Source organism: Nannospalax galili, unplaced genomic scaffold, assembly GCF_000622305.1.
Source record: "Nannospalax galili isolate Female #2095 unplaced genomic scaffold, S.galili_v1.0 scaffold290, whole genome shotgun sequence".
NCBI classification, from domain to species: Eukaryota; Metazoa; Chordata; class Mammalia; order Rodentia; family Spalacidae; genus Nannospalax; species Nannospalax galili.
Genome location: NW_008331486.1, coordinates 3,143,972 through 3,165,342, shown reverse-complemented (window position 1 = coordinate 3,165,342; position 21,371 = coordinate 3,143,972). Strand labels below are relative to the sequence as shown.

Below are 21,371 nucleotides of genomic sequence, written 5' to 3'. Positions count from 1 at the left end.
GCATTCCATCTGAACGGGATTGTCACGGGCTACTGTAAGACATGCCTGTGCAGATCCAGACCTCTTCACATGTTCTCACAAAGTCTGTTACCTTGTGTGCAGGATCTCATGCCTCAAATAGCCCTGTCTGAATGTGTGACATCCCCCATCTCATCTCCCAACAAAGGAGAGTGGGACAAGTGGTGGGGGATCAGATTAGTTGCTAAAGTCAACTTGGCACACCCCAGCCCAGATGGCAGACCCTTTGACCACCCACTTTCTTTTCTCCTTACTTGGCAGGGCAGCTCCAGCAGAGCCCAACACACATCCACACTTCTCTGACATGACAGGCACCCTAGTTCAGTTTCTGAAGAAGCACATACCTTAGAAATGTGTCATTCTTTAGCTGCTCCTGAGAATGTATACAAGAGGAATGAGGACAAGTTGGGTGCCATGGCCATGCTGGCCTACCACAGGCACCAGCATTTATGCCCTAGTGGCCGCCGGCCCACCCTCGGGCTCTGTGGACTTCAGGAGATCTGGGCTCCCCACACATTAGGGAGGCGAGATGTGCTGTGCTTTTTTTTTCCTCTGACAAGGATTTATTTCATAAGTTCCAGATCAAATAGGTAAGTACTGCCTGATTTTGCAGGACTCCACCATATTAAACGCCCCTGTTATTGAATTGCCTTTCCTAAGAGTACTCTGGAGCACAATCAGGAACAGGAGTGCTGCGTCCTTTTAGCAGATATGTTTCCTGGCCCTATTAAAAGGGGTCTTCATCTAGCCTGTCAAAGGGAGTCTGCTGGGGTTTTTTAGTTTAATTACACTATCCAATTAAAACTCCTTGCTGCATTTGGATGCGCCTCTCCTTGGGCCTGAGTGGATATGACATTTACAAGGCTCGCCTTTCAAGCAGACAATAGTGTGATTGATGAGGTGCACGTTCAATGAAGGAGGCAAGCGCCTGCGGAAGTACTGCTTAGTGTGCTCCAATTTATTTATCATCTCTTTCCCAAACCAGGGAGCTGCAGGGGAGATGGGCTCTGGCACCCAGGGGGGACCACCTCAATTTCTCTAAGAGTGTGGGAGGGGAGGACCCAATGTGGCACAGGGTAAAGGTAGAGAACAACCAGAAGCATAGGTCCGTGTGTGTCATCGAAGGCCAGCTCCAGTCTTAGGCTCTCTGGCCCACTTTAGTGTCCTATAACTTCAAGCTGTAACTGCTCTTAAATAGGCCAACACTGTTTTAGGGATAGTTCACAGAGGCTGACAAGCTGGGCCACCCAGCATGCTTCCCAACCGCTGTCCTCTCCTTTGGGCTGACACCTGACTTGTACCAATTATGCTCCCACCTCTGGAACCCAGCAGTTTCTGTCCCCAACTATTGTCAGAGCTCAGGACTTTGGAATCAGCCAGGAACAGGTGTGCATCTTCAGCAAAGACATGTGGAGACGGACACATGGGGAACTTCAAGGCTTGTGACATGGGCTCTTAAGTGACTCAGTGCATGCTAAATGGGGCTGGTGCTTGTCTCTACTTCCTGGTTTATGGAAGGGTCAACCCTGGCAAATTTAGAAGACAAGAGGCACTCCTCAGTGCCCCACATGGTGAGAGGGACAGACCCATGTCCACGCTCAGCACAGTGACTGCAGTTATAGTAGCTTACTGGGCTATTGAGGACTGTGTGTGACTGTGCTTGTGGGTAGAACTGACTACCGCTGAGGAACTCAGTTTTCTCGCATTCTTCATTTTCTACCAGATTTGGGAATCAATAGAAAAAAATATACTTGTGTTGGTTGGAATATTGGTGTTTGCTCAAATAAAAAACACTTAACAAGGATCAAATCTTTTTACCTCCTGGGTTTTTCCTCCTCCTTCTGGTTAAGTGTTCACTTAATTGTTGACTTGGGCTTTATGGGCCCATGATAACAAAACAGTTATCTAGGTTGAATAGAAAAATGTGTAAATTTGCATTTTCTTAGATTTTCATTACTATTTTCCTCACCTTCATCCTTTCATTAACACCAGAGACCATAACTGAGAAAAGGTAAAACAGGTGCTGTTTCCTGCTGAACGCTGCACAAGATTTCTCGACCAGATAAGTGGTGGAGAAAAACCTGTTTTCTCTTCTGCCAAATTCCCAGATTTATTTTATTTTAGGTTTGGGGTTGGTTGACTGGTTTATTGTTTTTGTTTTTAAGACAGTCTCACCCTGAAGTCCACGCTGGCCTAGAACTTACTGTGTAGCCCCGGATGACCTTGAATTTGGGAGTAGAGCTCCACTACCCTTGAGGCTGAGGCCGGGAACATGGTTCCCTGGCAGAACACTTTCCTAACATGCGCAAGGCCCTGGGTTTAAGCCTCAACTCCAGGGGTCAGGGAAGGGATTTATAAAAGGAGCCTTGAAAGGACTGAACTGATTACAAGTAAATTAGCTGCCTGCCTAAACATAGCCCAATAATCTCCAAAGGCCATCCTACAGTGTAGCATTTACACTATCTAGAATTCAATAAAAAGTTAAACATGCAGAGCTAGACATAGTGGTGCACACCTGTAATCCCACCACTAGGGAGACTGAGAGAGGAGGATGGAAAGTTAGGGACAAGCTTAGGCTATCTAGTGAAACCTTGTCTCAAAAGACAAGGATGGGGCCAGGTGTAGTGGCGCACGCCTTTAATCCCAGCACTCGGGAGGCAGAGGCAGGTGGATCTCTGTGAGTTCAAGGCCAGCCTGGTCTACATAGTGAGTTCCAGGACAGCTGGGGCTACAGGGAGACCCTGTCTCAAATAGACCAAAATAAAAAAAAAGACAAGGATGAGGCTGGAGAGTTGGCTCGGAGGTTAAGAGCACTGACTGTCTTGCAGAGGCCCCGGGTTCTAATCCCAGCCCCCACATGGCAGCTAACAACTGTCCAACTCCAGGGATCCAATGCCCTCTTCTGACTTCCATGGAATTTTTTTTTGGTTTTTTGTGTATAAGTGTAATGCCTGCATGTAGGTAGGTGTACCCATGTTGTGTGGTGCCCATGGAGGTCAGAAGAGGGCTTCTGATGCCCTGGAACTTGAGTTAGCCACCATGTGGGTGCTGGGAATCGAGCTCAGGTCCTCTGCAAAAGCAGCTAGTGCTCTTAATCACTGAGCCATCACTCCAGCCTCAATAAATAAAGTATTTTTAATTTAAAAAAAAAAGTACAAGGAAGCAGGAAAATGTATCCCATAATCAGGAGGAAAATTATTCAATAAAAATAGAGCGAAAAGTGGTGGGTATGACTAAATTAACAGACAGGTGTGCTTTAAAATAGCGATTATGATTATTTTCAAAGTCTTAAAATGAGAACTCAAGAAAAAGAGAATTGTAAACTAGGAAAAAAGAACCAAATGAACCAGACATGGTGGTGCACACCTTTAATCCCAGCACTCAGGAGGCAGAGGCAGGCAGATCTCTGTGAGATGGAGGCCAGCCTGGTCTACATAGCGACTTCCAGGCCAGCTGGGGCTACAGGGAGACCCTCCTTCCAAAAAAAAAAAAAAAAAAAAATCAAAGGCTCAGTCGACATGGGGTCTGCTTCCAAGCTCACTGAGGAGCCTTTAGCAGAATCCAATCTTTAGGATTGCTTCTAGGTCCATGTCACATGGCGTTTGTGGCCTCCATCCAAGAGGCTGCTGGCAAGGAAGAAGTCAGCCTCTATGATCTGTGTAACTCAGAACTGACGTTCCCAACAATATTTCTGTATTACTAGTTGGTAGAAGCAAGTCATGAGGCTAGCCCATAGACACAAGGCCATGCGAACCAGGAGGTGGAATCGTGAGGAACCTGTTCAGAATCTGCCTCCCACAGTGAGTGGGCTGTAAGACGTGTGCATCAACGAAGCACACTGGAGCACGGAGAGAACAGATGATGGAAAAAACAGAGCCTGGGCAGTTGTATCACGTATGATGGCGTGCACACTTGCAATCTCGAGGAACAGAAACTACTCAGGATTTCGTTGAAAATATCAAGCCACCAATCTTGGAAGACTAGCAGTGGCTGAGCAGGACAAATATAAAGAAAACCACATAAAGGCACATCATAATCACATTGCTGAGACCCAGTGACAAAGAGAAAACCTCAAAAGAGCCAAAGAAAGCAGCTATGCACATGGCAGAACCAAGATCAGACTGATGCTGACTTCGCACCAGAAGCAGCCAGAAAACTGAGAGGGGCAGCTCCAGCACACTCAAGTATCTGCTGAGATCTGCATTTTGTGAAGCGGCCCTCAGATGAAGGCGAAATAAAGATGTTTCACACAGTCAGAGAAACAAATGAGTTTGTTATCACCAAACCACTACAAGAAATATTGAAGACTAGAGAGGGAAATTCCAGGTGGAAACCCAGTTCTACAGAGTAATCAAGGGCCCTTGAGCTGCCATTGTTAGCAGCATGTAGAACCAACTACAGGGGAAGTAAGGAAGGTCCTGAGCAGGACTGTGGCCATAGCAAAGCCCAGCCCATCATCTGTCTCCGTGCAGCCTGTGAGGTAAGCCCGGTTCTTAGGGTGGGTGAGGATTCATTAATTTTAAATTTTAATTAATTTTAAATGTAGCTCAGTGAAATGTCATCTCCCCCAAGGGAAGAAAACCCATCCTTCTCATTAGCACACACACATTCCCCCCTTCAAATGTGTTCTATTATTATATTTTGAATTTTGTCAGAAAGCCTGCAATAGTTTTCTGTCTCCTTATACAAGTATTTACAAAGTATCTTTAATTTTGCTTTTTGGCCCACACAACCTAAAATACCTGCCCTCTGGCTTTTTACAGAAAAAGGTTGCTTGTCTTAAAAGGTGGACACTCTAAAGAACTACCCAATAGGCAGTGCTCTGAGGACATCCTGTGTCACCTAACTCTTGCAGCAATTCTCTGGGGGTACATCTTCATTCCATGCATAACCCTAGGATTGTTGGACTTCATCTTAGAGCTGCTTAATCCTATGACACCAATGCTAGCAGGCAGATATGATAATATTCCATTCATAATCGAGTGTCCTGGGACTCAGAGAAGCCCCAAAGCTAGTCCACAGTACACACTAATGTTAACAAGGTTGTGTCCTCTGTCTGCCACTGACAGCCAAGGTACTCGTGTCCCTGTTTCCATGGAAAGCTAGCCCCAGCCCTGACTCAGTCTAGAAATGTTATTTTCTCACAAATTTCAACCATGTTTAGTAGTCTGGTTTTTCTTTCTGAAGCTTGTTAAATGCAGAAGGAGTATAGGAAAGAGAAAAACAAGATAAATAATAAAGGTGATGGGGAGGGAAAGCTGCTGAGAGTTGACCAAGTAGTAAAACACTGGCTGTACTGGAGAGGGAGGAAAGGAAGCTGGGGAGCCAAGCCTTACAATCCCAGCACTCAGAAGCTGGACAAGGAGGGTCAGGGATTGAATGCCATCTTTTGACTACATAGTGAACTGGAGGCCAGCCTAGGCTACACGAGACCCTGTCTCAAAAAATCCAAGAGGTCTAAGAAATACTAGGTATGGCAGTAGGAAACCATTTTGTGACAAGGCATAGAGCCTTTTGCAAACTTGAAAACTCGAGATCTTCAGTATTTCCACATAGGAATATGATACAGTAGTAACTTCTGGGCTAGATGGGTAACAGAGCTTGCTGCACATGCATAAAGACATCAAGGTCAAATCCCCAGCATCGACATAAAAAGCTAGTTGTAGCTGCATTTGATGTAACCCCAATGCTGTGGAAGGCAGAGACAGGAGGATCGCTGGGGTTTGCTGGCAGCCAGTCCAGCTCCAGATTCAGTGAGAGGCTCTGTCTCAAGGGAATAAGACAGAAAGTGATCAGGCAGGATAGCTGATGTCTTCCTCTGGCCTCCGTACAGCACACAGGCATGTGTAGCCTCACGTGTGTGTGCACGCATGCACAATTTATTTTTATTTTATGTGTATGAGTGTTTTGCCTGCATGTATGTAAGTGCACTATGTACATGCAGTGTTCATGGAGGTCAGGAGAGGGCATCAGATACCCTGGAACTGGAATTAGGGGTGGTGGTTAGCAAACATTTGAATGCTGGGAACTGAACCAGGGTCCTCTACAAAAGGAGCCAGTGCTCTTAACCACTGAGCCATCTCTCTAGCCCTTTACACAATTGTTTTCAAAGGTAATCTCTTTTCCTCATACTCTTACTGAAGGAAAAGTACATGATATAGATTTGGTTGGTTGGGCGGGTGGGTGGGTGGTTGGTTGGGTGGTTGGTTGGTTGGTTTTGGGGGTCTTTTGAGACAGGGTCTTCCTGTAACCCCAGCTGGCCTGGATTTGCTATGGAGACAAGTTGGCCTCAAACTCACAGAGATTCACCTGCCTCTGCATCCCGAGTGGTGGGATTAAAGGCGTGCACCATCATGCCCAGCTTATAATATAGAATTTTAATGCTTAAAGTAGAAAAGGGGGAAGCTGGACGTGGTGGCGCATGCCTTTAGTCCTAGCACTCTGGAGGCAGAGGCAGGCAGATCTCTGTGAGTTCAAGGCCAGCCTGGGCTACATAGTGAGTTCCAGGCCAGCTGGGGCCACAGGGAGACCCTGTCTCAAAGAGACAAAAAATATATATACATACACACATACATATGTGTGTGTGTTTTGCACAGTGGTTACCAGGCCATCCATGCCAGGGTTCTGCTTCGAGAGGAGGATTTGCTGGTGGCATTTAACCTCCCAGAGAGTACTGCAAAATCAAGCTTGTCACAGACCGAGGCCCCTCAAGGGAGGAAATTTCCATGTACTGGTTATGTTTCTTCCTTGTCTCCCTCTCAAGAAGCTGAAAAGTAAAACTCAGCCATGCTTGGTTATTGGAGTACCATGTAGAATTTTGTTGAAAGAATTTAAACGTGAATAGAATCATCAAAAGTCCCAATAAGCCATTTGTGTTCTGTGTGGGTTTGTTTTGTTTTTTCAGTGCTGGGTATTGAACTCAAGGCCTGTGTACACTCTGCAAGTGCTGTACCATTGCATACATGCCTCAGCCGTGTTCTTTGTTCATTTCCTGAAGTCCCTGAAGGAAGATACTGTCTAATTGTTTGAGTTGCAAGCTGAACCAGCCATTTATTTCATGGGACACCATTTTTATTTGAAGGAACAACTGACAAACTGATTTTTCAAACTCAAGTCTTTGGCAGACATTTTCTTGAAAATGGAGGAAAGGGACCTGCCAGTTTGGGTAACAAGTACAAGGGTTTGGTCCCAGTGATGACATTCAAACTGTCTCAGATCAGAATTAGAACTTTTAAAAACTTTTTTTATTATTTTATTGCATGTGTGAGTGTATTGTCTAGGTGTATGTAAGTGCATCCATGTTGTGCACTGCCCTTGGAGTTCAGAAGAGGGTGCCAGATCCCCTGGAACTGAAGTTAGCCACCATGTGGGTGTTGGGAATTGAACCCAGGTCTTCTGCAAGAACAACCAGTGCTCTTAACCATCTCTCCATCCCCAGAATTAGAACTTTTTCAACTTGTGTCCATCACTGACAGCTTGGTTTCTCATCACTTCAGGAAGTTCCTCATGTCCTCAGTGGTGATGTTAATAAACATGAGTTTTATAATATTGTATAATGTTTCAACATTTGGGAGTCTTCATAACTCAGTGAACCAAAATTTCCTAAACTATTGTGTGGATATTACAAACCCAGACAAGGTGGGTATCTACCCAGAGGACTCTGAGCCGGCACACCAGAGTGCACTGTTGCACACACATACTGCTGCACTATTCATGATATGGAATATGTCTAGATATGGAACTGACCTAGATATCTATCAGCAGGTGGACAGATAAAGAAAATATGGTACATATACAGCAGAATGTTATACAGCCATAAAGAATAATGAAATTATGACATTTACAGGAAAATAGATGGAACTGGAAATTACTGCATTAAGGAAAATAAGCCATACTTGTCAGAAAGAAACCATGTGTTTTCTTTCATATGCAGATCCTAGATTTTATTTTTATGTTGGTGAGTAGATGTAGATAAGGCTATGGATGTAGGTCATGACACTAGAAAGGGGAGCCTTAAGAGAGGAGGGGTAAGAGTACAGTAAGATACATGTGACATGGACAGCAGAAGTGAGTGTTGAGGGGGCAGCAGGACAGGGAAGGGAAGGGGACTGACAGAAAGTATGAAAATTCCATAATGAAACCATTACTTTGTGTGCTAATTTTAAGACATTAATGAAGTTTAACTTTTGGTTTTTTAAGACAGGACCCAGCTGTCCTAGAACTCACTCGCCTCACCAGCCTAGCCTCAATCTCACAGAGATCTGCCTGCCTCTGCCTCTGCGTGCCAGGATTAAAGGTGTGTACATGGCATAAATTCACTGTTTTTTGTTGTTTTTTTTTTAAAAGACAAGGGGGAAGAGTTACTCAAAGTGCTAGACAAACCAATAGATTTTAATGTGACAGAGTACAGATAGCTTACTAATGAGATTTTAGATTCTACATTACAACTAATCTTTTTTAAAATTACCATTTATCAAGTTTGATATAAATATCAGAGAATATTTACAAAGAAGAGCATTAATGTATGCCTCTTGGGCTAGGGGTAGAGCTTACTGGTAGAGTGCCTTCCCAGCATTGCTGAGGCCACGGGTAAATCTGGCAGCGAGAAGAACAGGCCTCCCTTTGCAAAATCATATTTAAGTAAAGCAATATATATAACACCAGGGGCTGGAGAGATGACTCGGCAGTTAAGAGCACTGGCTGCTCTTGCAGAGGACCTGGATTCAATTCTCAACACCCACATGGCAGCTAACTACTATCTGTAGCTCCGGTTCCAGTTCTGTCCTCCACACGCAATTAAACGACATGGGTGTACTCACTTACATGCAGGCAATACACGTGTACACATTAAAAATAATAAAAATAGTTTAAAAAAAATATATATATATACACACACAGCATTCAAATGTAGATGCAGACAGGATAATAACAGCAACTGTTTTCTGCTGAGCCTGAGATTTTGAGAACAGGAGGGTAACAGATGAAGGGATTTACTCGAAGTGCATTATATCCTTGCCTGACAATGGCCATCCACAGCCTGGTGTAATAAAATCATTCTTGCTAGGCTTTCTGGAGAATGTGAGGGGTTTTTCTTTTTTGTTTTCTTTATTTAAAAAATGTTATTTGTGGGCTGGGCGTGGTGGCGCACTCCTTTAATCCCAGCACTCGGGAGGCAGAGGCAGGTGGATCTCTGTGAGTTCAAGGCCAGCCTGGTCTACATAGTTCCAGGACAGCTGGGGCTACAGGGAGACCCTGTCTCAAAAAGACCAAAAAAAAAAAAAAATGTTATTTGTGCTACCTTGTAATGGGTTTATTATATCTTAAATGAATAAATCTCTTAAATTTCTCAGTTTTAATTTCTAGCATAATAAACATTAATGTCTATAAGCAAAACCTCTTCAGGCTCCCCAGTATTGCTTGAGTATTACCCAACAAGGAGCTTTGAAAGCCATCTTCACTTGCTTGGACTTTAAAAATGACAGACAGAAAAAGAAGCACTGGGTTGCTCTAAGGAGGGAAGTAACCAGTCCACCAGTTTTTGTTGTGGTTATTCTTAGGTTGGGGTGGTTGGTTGGATGCGTTTGAGACAGAATCTTTCTTGATAACCCGTGCTGGAATTACAGGCATGAGCCATCATACCAGCCCCAGGTGTGTTTTAAAAGGACAGCCCTGTGGATAGATGCTTGGACCTGAAGAAGACATGGTCAGAGAGAACCTGGTAATGAGGAGGACCTGAGTGAGGACTGTCCCAGGACAGGGACAGCTGGTTGCTGAGCATGTGAGAACCAGCAGGAGGACTCTATTAGCCACTGTTGTGTTGCTAATAAAATGCCATAACTAGAAGCAGCTTAAAGAAGAGTTTGTTTGGCCTTACGGTTCCAGAGGGAGAGTTCGTGTCAGGAGGGCCCAAAGCTGAAACCACATCTTTAACTGCAGACAAAACAAACTGGAAGTGGCATGAGGCTCTAAACTCTCAGGGCCCACCCCCAGTGATCCGCTTCCTCCAGCAAGGCTGCACCTCATAAAAGCCCCATAGTCCCCCCAAATGGCACCACCAACTGGGGCCATGTGTTCAAATGTGTGAGCCTGTGGGGACACTTCTCACTTAAACCATCACAGAGATCAAGTGCCTGGAACTTGGTATGTAGTAATGCCTCCCATTGCACTAACAGAGCTTTTCCTTTTTAAAAAAATATTTACTATTTTTTTTTATGTGTATGTGTGTATTGCCTGCATGTATGTAAGTGCACCTGTGTTGAGCAATGCCTGCAGAGGACAGAAGAGGCTGCTGGATCCCCTGGAACTGGAGTTACAGACAGTTGTTAGCTGCCATGTGGGTGTTGGGATTTGAACCCAGTCTTCTGCAAGAAAAGCCAGTGTTCTTAACCTCTGAGCCATCTCTCCAACCCCCAGAGCTTTTACTTTAAGGGAAGATGGGGGAGTGTTTGTTGTTTTGTCCTTTTTTTAAGGTCATAATTTCAAAATTGATCACAAATTCAGACTTGAATGTTGCATGGCCAGCTAACAGCTTCTCCCTGCTTGGGGAATTAACAGATGAGGTCAGACTATTGAGAATCTATTTGTGTTGTTTTCACAGCTGGTGTTGTTTTGAACCCAACCTGAAATGTAATATCCTCAAAGCCACGCCTCTGTATGTAGCCAGGACATGATTCAGAACAAGGTAGTTTTTAGTACAGTGAGCTAGGGTTAGCATCACTTTCTGGCTGGCCATGATTTCAGTCTTTGCCAGAATCACAAATTTCACAGCCAAGGCCCCTCAGTGTACATGGCTACCCCTCCACCCAGCCAAGAAGCAGCCTCCTCCACACATGCCCAGCAGGCCACAGTGACTCAGCTTTCTGCCTTTAAGGTTCCTGTGGAGGTGGCAGCCTCTGGCTCCTGGAGGAGGGTCTAAGCCAGATACCCACTTCATCATCAGCATGACAGGGTGATTCAAACCCAAGGGTCCAAGCCACCCAAGCCGAGAAAGAGTTGGAAGATACCGACTCTAGGGAAGGCCATTCAGGGAAAGAGGAAGTCAAGAGGGTTGCAAAGGAAATAGAAATAGATTGACCAGAAACCCAGGGAGGAGGATATCAGACAAATCAGGAGCAGCTGAGCTGGTGCCCTCACCAGTGAGGGCGTAGTCACTATAGCAGAATGTTTTCAGTAAATTAGAGCAAAGCAAATCCTGTTGTCATGGGAGTTTTTATAATTAGACTTAATTACGTTTATAGGAAGGAACCAAAGTGTAAGTGGGGGAGTTTTTCACAGATACGTGTGGAACTAGGTCAGATACAGCCATGTGCCCAAAGGTCAGAGAGGCTGTTATGCTCTGGGGCCTCTGCCATATTAGGGTACCCAGCTGAGAACTCAGTCTCAGATCAGAGAGAAGCCTACCTTTCTACCTGGAGCTGCAGAAAGGTAGAGCTGGAAACCAGGTGTGCTAGTGCACACTTTAGTTGCAGCACTCAGGAGGTTGAGGTAGTAGGATCAGGACCAGCTTCAGGTGAATATTGAGTTTGAGGCCAACCTGAGCTGCGTGAAAACCTATCTCAAAAAAAGGGGGTATTGCTGTGCCCAAATAGTGTTCCCATCAGTTTCGCCAACAAAGTCCAGTGAGCTTTCCCATGCCCTAGAAAAGACCAGATCCCAGAAGCTGAGTTTTTTTATCCATCCTGCCGTAAATAAACTGAGAATCCAAACCCTCAAAACTGCCCTTTATAGCCACCTTCATAATGTTGCAATTTCCTCAGTAACATAGATTCAGGTAGAATCTGTAGAATGAGCCATGAGAGCACTTGTTGGAGATGATTGTGGAGACCACATCAGCAGAGACAGGGATGTAATAAAATGAGAATTTAAAAAAAAAACAAAACTCAAATTTCAGTAAACTATGTTTCATATGAAGATGGTCAGGAAAGCCCCCGTGGGCATCACTGTACTGCAGTGGTGGGTTCTGAGGTACCGTGTGCAGGTTTTTCTTTTGTCTTCTGAAGTTTGAGCTCAGACTTGCAACCAAATAGCAGTTCCACCACGGTAGAGTTAGCGCCCATGAACTGTTTCCAGGTGTGTGTGAGGTAGAATCATGTGTGGTAGTGTGTGGGGTAGCAGATGCCTGGGTTCCTGGAGGGACAGAGCCTTGCCCACAGCTGAGACTGCAACCATGCCAGACTCTGGGGCTCCTGCTTTTTCCCACCATATCTCAGGGCTTCATCTTATGTTAATTTCCAAATGGAACTTAACAATTTGAACTAGGTTGAATACTAGACTTCAAGCAATAATAGTCTTCTCAGTTGAGGTTTTAACAGAGACATTGTGTTGCTGTGGCTCCCCCTTTCTATGAAAACTGATGGTCCTTGAATTTTCAGGGGTCAACCTGCCCACCTGGTCCTCAAGACACATGTCCTGTGGGTTCCTACTGTCATTTGCTGCCGCTTTCTCCCTGGCCCCTAGGTCGGCCTTGTTGTGAAGGGATTTGAGAGCAGACTTGACATTCCAGTCAGTTCAGGCTCTATGTAGTGCCAGTGATTCCTTCCCAGACACCTCTGATGGAAGTTTACTATGTAGTATAAAGTTAAGTTGTTACAATTGGAACAGGTTTAGGAATGGATGAGCTATCCAAGTGTGGATTCCCTCTGTTGGCTCTCATTGTAAGTCTCCCAGCATTGCCACCATGGCTTGCCCTGCAGTTCTCACATCAGCCTGTCTTGGCATCCTTTCTGCCCTGTCCAGCTCAGAGCCGTGGGCACTGCTGCCTGGCTCACTATGGCACCTGGGCTCCAGAGTCCCAGGGGAAATGGCTAAAGACACCCCAGGCATGTCACTGCTGTGCTTCAACCCAGTAGTGGCTTCATCGACTGGTAGGTCCATCCAGGCATTGCCAGTCACCACCCGTCTGCTCACCATGACCCTGGTGTGCTCTGGCTTCTCGCAGAGTTGGTTTACCAGGGCTGTGTACCTTCCTCCTCACTCAGTCAACCCTTGGCCTCCAAGAAACTGTCCTTAAGGGTCTTTCCTACACCAGCCTGTGCTCCAGGCAAAGCCTGGACTGGCCACCCAGTAAAGAGGGAGGCTGGAGTGAGGAACCAAGTGAAAGTGCTTTTGAGAGTGAGTCACCTCTGTGTCCTGCAGCCCAGCATGGGTGACAACAAAGCTGCTGCCATTGACCTGAGTTCATAGCCCAGGCTCTGGGTCACACTGTCTGCTGTACTAGCCACCAGCCTTACCTGGTGGCTAACAGTTACTCTAGATTTGTTGGAGAGCACAGCACTGCAGAAAGGACCCTCTCTCTTCCCCTCGGTGGAAGGACTGCCTCGGAGCAGTCATGCCCAGGAGAGGGGGCTCTTCATCATCCCCCCACTTTTCTCCTGCAGTAGGGTCACAGGAGTTGGGGGGTCCCTTGACCTTTGAGACCTGGCTGACAATAACTTGTTTTGCCCATATGACTGTGCAGATGAACAGCAGGCTTCCCCTCAGAGCCCACAGTTGACAGATTCCACGGTGCTGCGGTCCCAAGGGGACAGAGTCCAGGCAGCATCCTGGGCTCTCAGACCTGTGCAAGCCCCACATCACATGTGCTGTGTGATTTGATCCATCTAAACTACAAGACATTTTTAATGTTGTCTCAACTTTTCAGGAAAACCATACCACCTGCATCTTGAGGGTTTGTTTTGTCAATGACGAGCAGGAGCAGGAGCAGGTGGTATAGACCGTGCGTGAGATCACTTATCGGAGTGGCCAGTGAACCTTGAAGCTTCAGGTCTGCAGGCCTCCCTAAGACCTTCTGGTCCTTTCTAGCCCCAGGCCATGCTGTCTGTGTCATGGCCAGGTATCTGCAGTAAGGCCTCCTGGGGGAGTGTCTCTGTCCTTCATAGCCCAGTGTCCTTCATAGATGACTCTGCTTGATCACAGTGTGGCCAACAAATGTATCCTCATTGTTCTTCCTTGAGGTGATGTCATCAAGACTAGTGTTCTGAGAGAGAGAGGGGAGGGCGTATGAATGAGAATTCACTTCCCTATCAGAAACAAGTACTTCATACATTAACAAAGTGATTAGCTTCCAGTCAAGAATTCTAACATTTTAGAGCCACAATTTAAAATCAGGCTAAATTTATCAAGTAATTGAAAGTGAAGGGTATTTTTTTTTAACAGAAATTATTAGCTAATTTTTTCAATATAGGATTTATAGTCCCAATTAGTATATTGCAATGATGTTTCCAGGATAAAATGCCAGCGGCTCAACTTTTCTGGTCACAAATGTACAACATATATCAGTTTATTTTTGAAGATCTGAAAAATTAGCTACTGTAAATAAAGTCCCCCAGAAGAGATCTCCGGGAAAGAGGTGAACTTACAGTAATATGGGTGATATATTATTAATTAATAACATGACCAGCCACCGTTTCAATTAAAAGGACAACGGATGAGGAAGCTCAATAGAAAGAGCGTGCAGGGCCTGGGAGAGCTCATGGGCAGGACCTGGGGCTGTGAGGTTCTGGTCACCTGTGCCCAGTTCTCTTGGTCTAGACAGGTCCCCAGCACAGGGCCATATCCTTGGACAGTGTTCCTTTGATTGCTGGTGGTGGGTGCAGCTTCAAGATATTTGAAGAGGAAGAATTACCTAGAAGGGGCCTAGGTCTTCCAGATCCCAAGGTCTACGTGTGCAGATGAAGTCTTGAGGCAGAGGCCAGGAATCCAAAGCTCCTCCTTTAGCCTGTCCTGTCCAAGTCACACTGGCTGGCACCTTTGCCTCCATTTAGAGGAGAGCACCTGTCTATCGTGTAAAGAGAAGGTAAAGGAATGTAGATGCTGCTGCACAGAACAAGCAAGTCTCTAACAGGCCACACGGTGGAGTAGCCAGGCAGGAAGCATGCCCAGAGTGTAGGTGCAGAGACACCCTGGTGACCCTAGAGAGCTTTCCTAGGCAGGGCAGGGAGAAGGGCGTCTAGGGACAGGTGGAGCAAAGAAGAGAGCAGTTCCTTAGGCTGGGCAGTGGGGTGGCATGAGGCTGAACTAAACAGTCGTCCCATTAACTCTGGAAAGTTAATGAAAGAATTAACAGGAAAGAATTTGGACCCAGGCCAGGTCCGTGAGGTCAAGGTGCTTTATGAGGCACCAGCGTGCTGTGGTCTGCAAAGCACCCCTACCCCATCCTTCCAGGGTGGAAAAGGCACCCTCTCCCAGCAGTAGCCAGCACTGTTCAGAGGTTTTCTCTTGTTCACTTTAAGCCCCGTTTCTTTATTTTTAGAGTAATAATTTGGGGTGAATTGACCCTCTGCCTTAAAAAGACCAGTGCTCATGGAATTCCCCCATAGAAGGAGCACGGTAAGGCCTTGCTGACGTGCTTCTCAGTGCTCTGCAGAGGGGATGGGGCTCAGCCAGTCTTTTGGGTCTTTATTGTCTGTTTATACCCAGCTTGTGATGAGAAACCCAGCATCTCCGCTTACTTTAGTCTCGCCTCCACATGGTCTTGCTGGAGTCCAGGGGGTAGGGGACACATGGGCACACTACCCTCCAAGGGACCTTACCAAGACCCTTCAGCACTGCCCCCCCTCTCTCTCCAGGTCACGCAATATTTAAGCTCACGTATCTAAGCAATCACGACTATAAACACCTCTACTTTGAATCTGACGCTGCTACGGTCAACGAGATCGTGCTCAAGGTGAGTATGGCCTCTGGACCCAGGGATGGGAAGGAAGGCTGGTCTCAGACCACACCAGCCCCAGAGCAGTAGTCCTGCACCTGCCTTAGCCACAGACCTTGTTGAGCTCCTCCCAGCCCCTTTCCTTATGTGTTTCTAGTTTTCCTGCACCATTGATTTTCCCCCACACTAAAGAGCTCCTTGAGGAAACGATGGTAATTTTGAATCACTCTGATTTCCCAAGCCAGGCGTAGTGGCGCACACCTTTAGTCCTAACACTTGGGAGGCAGAGGCAAGGGGGTCTTTGTGAGTTGAGGCCAGCCTGTTCTACATAGTGAGTTCCAGGCCAGCTGGGGCTTCAGGGAGACTATCTCAAAAATATAAAAACAACAACAAAAAACTGTCATCCAGATGATTTTCCCAACCCGCTGGAAGCGTGCCAGCTAGAGTTAGACTTGCCTGGTTCTGAACCTCATACTCACTGAGTAAGCATACACACTCAGTGCCCTCTCCTGTGCCAACCTACTGTTTGAGCTGCCACAATAAAGGCTACCCTGTCCCCAGAGAACTCTGCCTCTATCGGGAGAGCCAAAATGAAACAAGTTTCAGGGAGATACTGACAGTCGACAGGGGTTCTGTGTAAGTGTGTGACAGGTCAGCTGACTTGGCAGGGGACAGAGGGCTATACCTGGTCCTGCATAGACAGCAGATTCATAGCAGCAAGGGAAGGGGCTAGGCAGGGAGCCTGAAGAGTGGAGTCACACTGAGCATGGCCTGCTTGGTGGGAATCCCATGCGTTGACTCGAGCTGTAAGGCAGGGCTCAGGCCCCCTTCCCGTCTCTGAAACACTTGGGTACCAGGCAGGCCACTGGTCTTGGCAGTACTCTGACCTGCTGCCAAACTAAGATTGCATCCCTAAGGTAAATCCTATTCAGACTGAACAATGTGAAAAAACAGCTGCTCAGACCCAGAGGAGTTTGAACAAAAATGCTCCTCCCCACAGGGTAGGTGGCTAAAGGGCTACTAGGTGTAAACCAGATGAGATGTGCACCCCACCCCTGTAAATTCTCCTCTTAAGAAGCGGTCAGGTGGTAGTGACAGCTGAGGTGCCCTGAGGGACACGGTGACTGGCCTGGGCTGACATTTCATGCAGGCTCTCACTGAGCCCTCACAAGTCTGAGATGGACACAGGAAAATGTTCCCATTCCCTCAGTGTCCAAGACACCAGAGGAAAGGTAACAGCCAGGGTAGTAACCTGGTAAGTTGGTAGGGCCAGAACTTGCCCCTGGGTTTGGCAGATTCCAGAACACTCCTTATCCCCCAGACATACCTGACTTTACAGGAATTCTGTGAGACAGACCATGGCCATCAAAGACACACAAAAGAGCAAAAGATAAAGCTGCTGAGAGGACGGTTGAGACTGAGACAGTGGCATGGGAGGTTCGGGAAGTTTATAGGCCACATTGACCAGAGCCCCCAGGGACCAGAGTTAAGACAGTGTCCTGTCCAGGAGTGCCGGGCTCCTGGCGAGCCAAGAGTTACTCGCCAGAACACCAGAAGACAGCCCAAGGAACTTGTGCCAAGTGTTTGGGGAGTGGGTAAAGAAATACTCCTGTATCCTGCCAGGGGCTGGTCTTATTTTTTATAGCCAGCATTAAAATATTCAAGACTTGAGAAGGATTCTAGTAAAATTATAATCCTGTGTTTGACATCATGATAATTTTCACAACAGCAGATTGATGACAGAAACAGGTTTATGACTTCAATATGAGACTCTGGAAGATCAAGTGTAAGGAAATCATTTTACAGGACTGAGCACTCCTCAAACAAACGCTTTTCTGCAAAAACCCCCGAGGCTTACCGCCTCCTCTGAAATGTCTGTTTTCATCTCAGAATGTTTGTAGAAATATTGCATCATCGAGCACCTCGGAGAACCGCATGCCGGGATCTGACTGACTCACAGCTGATGGTGGTGGCCCTGAGGGAGGGTTGAACTTCACTTCCCACCTTCTGCCCTTTCAGAGGCTTAACTGCCCAGCCTTAGCCATTTGTGTCGGTGTGAGCTTTGTGCTGGCAACCAAGACCCCAGTGTAGTTCTGGAATTTGACAGGAATCTTACCAGCTCTTTAGGGTCAGATTCAACTGATATAACTCAAGAGCTGTACAAAGAATGAGAATTTAGACCACAATTAAAAGGAGAAACCATGCTGGGGGTGGTGGCGCATGCCTTTAATCTAGCACTTGGGAGGCAGAGGCAGGCAGATCTCTGTGAGTTCAAGGCCAGTCTGGTCTCCATTAGCGACTCCAGGCCAGCTGTGACCACAGGGAGACCTTGTCTCATAAAGACCAAAAAAAAAAGGAGAAACCAAGAGCGAAAGGCTGGTGCAGCACAGCCACTACAGACGACCCGCCTCCATCGAGGGCTTTTTTTCTTGTTTCTTTCTCCCTGTAGAAATAGTCTGTGAGACCAGCTACATCTGAGATGTTTCATGTGCGGATGGATGTCTCATTCCAGTCGCCCTGCAGCATGCAGACATCATCACCCCATTTTAGAGGAGAGGGAGATCTGCACTGTGCAGAGCCACCTCTTCCTACCCTCTGCACTAGAGCCTGGCCCTGTGGTCCCTGGTCTCACAGACTCCCAGATGCATCCAGGGAGCTTGGGCTCCTCACACCGGTTCTTGTGATCGAGTGATGGAGGCTGTAGCTTTATTGACCATGAAAACGCCCTATATTTTTATGCCTTAAGCTATAAAACGCACTGAAAGTGAAACACTCTATAGTGCATAAAATTGTGCAAGTTTTAAGCCACAGCATATTAACCAGCTAATGGAAGACCAAAGGGTGTTTTTATCTTTTGATTATTACATTAATCTTCCATTAAAATTATCTGTGTGATTATCACAAAGCACTTAATAAATTTAGGAAATAGTTGGCTTCTTAAATGCTTTTGTCAAATTATGTGTGCCAAAAATGCATTGCAAACAAGGGGTCGACTGAGTGTGCAAACAGTCCAAAGATGTCTTTTACTAGGAATGACAAACCCCGGGTCTCCACACCCATCCACACTGCCCCAGATCACCTGCCCAGCCCGTGTCCTTGTGATTCATTGCTCTCAGCTGGTAACTTGGCGAGGCCATGGCTGAGTATGTCAGGCCTTTTGTACCCATAAGCCAGCCTGTACCACCTGCTGATGGTGATGACCAGAGCAGAAACTTCAGAGGGACAGTGTTGGAGCCTAACCCCATGCAGCTGCCTCCTCTGACCCAGGGATTGAGCTCTGTTGTCATAACGTACAGAAATGTGAGGATGAAGAGAATGGGAGTTTCACACAGAGCAGAGGGCAGCAGGTCCATGAGGGAGCCGTGTCAGGACTGGTGCACAGGTGAGAGTTGGACATGTAGCCCTGGAAAAGAGTACACCCTCTCCAAACAGCTTTGATCCTAACTTCCAGTGCCCTTAGCTGTGGCCTTCATCTCCGAGCCTAGCTTTCCTTTCCTTACTGGCCCTGGCTGTGGACATTAAAGGAAGCCAGGCTGGCAGGAGGCTGAAGGGGAGCTTGACTGTGACTTTTCATCTCTCAGACGTGAAGGTCATATGGGAGCCAGGGAGTACTGGGGGAGCAGTCTACACCAAAGGGAAAGCAGAGGCCTGGGAGGAGAGAGCCCCACTTCTTGCTGAGAGAGAGGCCCACACTGGCGTCTTGTCAGTGCCATTGTAAAGCAGGGCCCCATCCTAGCCTACCAGGTTGCTTCAGGACCTGAACTCCGGCCAAAGAGCACCTGTCCCCAGGGCCCAGCCCAAAACTGGCCTCCCTTCACCCTGTGTTGGGTGAGCAGCAAGCTGGCTAGTGACAGCTGTGTCCTCTTGCTTTCTAGGTTAACTACATCCTGGAATCACGAGCAAGCACTGCCCGGGCTGACTACTTTGCTCAAAAACAAAGAAAACTGAACAGACGAACAAGCTTCAGCTTCCAGAAGGAGAAGAAATCAGGGCAGCAGTGACACTGGTCTCCAATCTGTTGTACAGCTCAGCCTGCCTGCAGGGCCAGGTGGTCTCCGAGCCCTGCATTGCTGGAGGCAGCCTGGGCTCACAGGCATGGGGTTGCTGGATTCTAGGGAAGGTTTGGGGTAGGGGATACCCTGCTCTGGTTTCCGGGGACATTGCCGTGGATTGAAGCCTGGCAGTGGCTTTGAGTAGCAATGCCCAGGGAGCAGATTGCCCCTGGAGGAGCCACATGCTGCCCAGCCGTCTTCACTGCCTGGCTCACCACCGAGGATGTATATAGCCATGCCAGACATCTCCTTGCAACTTGATCAAATTTCTTAAAGCAAACGAAGAACAAAAATGTACATTTCTTTTTTTTCCTTTTAATAAACAGGTGTACTCTTTATCATGGTTGATATGATGGAGCATTCTTTGGGGCGGAGGATTGATTGATTATAGTATCCTCTTAAAATCTGTTCCCACTTTAAACAGGCAGATTGGAAAAGCTGGGGTTCGATTTCTCAGAGGGAGTGTTTAGGGCTTCACCTATAATTTTAACTGTGCCATTTGTTTGAGTGTTTGCCTTGAGGATAGCAACAGACTAAAGTTAGGAATGAGCACTTAGCCTGTGTGCACGCTGCTTGCGTGCCTGTGTGTTGAAAGGCTGTCATTTTCCCTTTCAAAAGCCGTCTCTTCTCCACAAGCCAGTGTCTCCAGGTGGGCCAAGCTCCCACGCAGGGTAGTCGGTTCCACTTCCTGATAGCAGGTGTCTGTCTCAGCTGACACTGGACCTGTACACAGGTTTCTGGATGAGCTTGCCTGGCTGGCTCTGCAGGGCTCTGTTCCCCTGTCCTCACAGTGCCTGCTATGCCAGCGGGCCAGAAAGCTGTTGCTGCTGTCCACTGTTATCGAGCAGAGGGGAGCCCTTGTCCTTACACCCTGGGCCCTGGGCAGGAAAGGCAGAGTGCCCGGCACCCTGACCACACCTCTGGCCACACCAGATGCCTCCTCAGCCCTTGCCAGGGCCCCTCCTGTTGCAGCATGTGCTTATGCTGGCCAGGGCCAGGCCCATGGGCCTGTGTTGAGAACATTTTTTTAAAAACATTGTGTCTGAACAGCATCTCAGAGCCAAGTATATTTCTTTGCACAGAAATTGAATGAGTTCCTCTCTAATTCTGATCTGTTCAGCTAGCAGGAACACCCTTTTCTAATGTCTTTCATTCCCAAGCCCCCCCCCAAAAAAATATTCTTTGTAGCTTGCTCTCTGTATTTGAATTTTTAGCAATTTTATATTTAGATATCTTTGAAAAATGTAAATGACTAATTTGGTCATTAAATCTTGTCACATATTCAATATTAAAATACTAAAATAAAAGTCATAAATACCCTCTTTTGTATATTGCTTTGAATTCCTAAAGTCTTGGGTACATAATGCTGAAGACCACACAGTCAGTCTTCTGGGGTGGCACTGGCTGGCAGCTGATGCACAAGGTCACCTCTGGTGCTGAACAGGACAGGTACGCTCTTCTCTCAAGGGGACACTGGAATCGTGTCCTCTACTCTGCACCAGTGGCGGTGTGTGGTTCAGCTGGTCACCTCCCCTCGTGGGACTGCAGTTCCCTGGTAGCACAATGCATGTGCTAGGTTAGATGACCTCTCCTGAGCCCTCCAGGATGTCTCAATTCCTCCAGATCATCATGAGCCACCCTTCCAGTGCCTTCTG

The 21,371-nt window shown here is 46.9% G+C and overlaps 1 protein-coding gene across 8 annotated transcripts in view; it reads left to right on the top strand.

Annotated features, from left to right (window-relative positions):
- Mapkap1 (MAPK associated protein 1) overlaps positions 1-21,038 on the top strand; it is a 246,942-nt gene extending 225,904 nt beyond the window's left edge. For 5 of the 8 annotated variants that reach the window (XM_008824842.2, XM_029559650.1, XM_008824834.2 and 2 more), the window contains 2 exons: positions 15,585-15,682; positions 19,540-20,064. In XM_008824842.2, the coding sequence (XP_008823064.1) occupies positions 15,585-15,682; positions 19,540-19,665 (224 nt within the window). In that variant the 3' untranslated portion in view covers positions 19,666-20,064. Of the gene's footprint in view, positions 1-279; positions 552-15,584; positions 15,683-19,539 lie in introns of those variants that run through there. The other 3 variants (XM_029559663.1, XM_029559662.1, XM_029559661.1) reach the window with 2 other exon arrangements.
- The last annotated feature ends 333 nt before the right edge of the window (positions 21,039-21,371 follow it).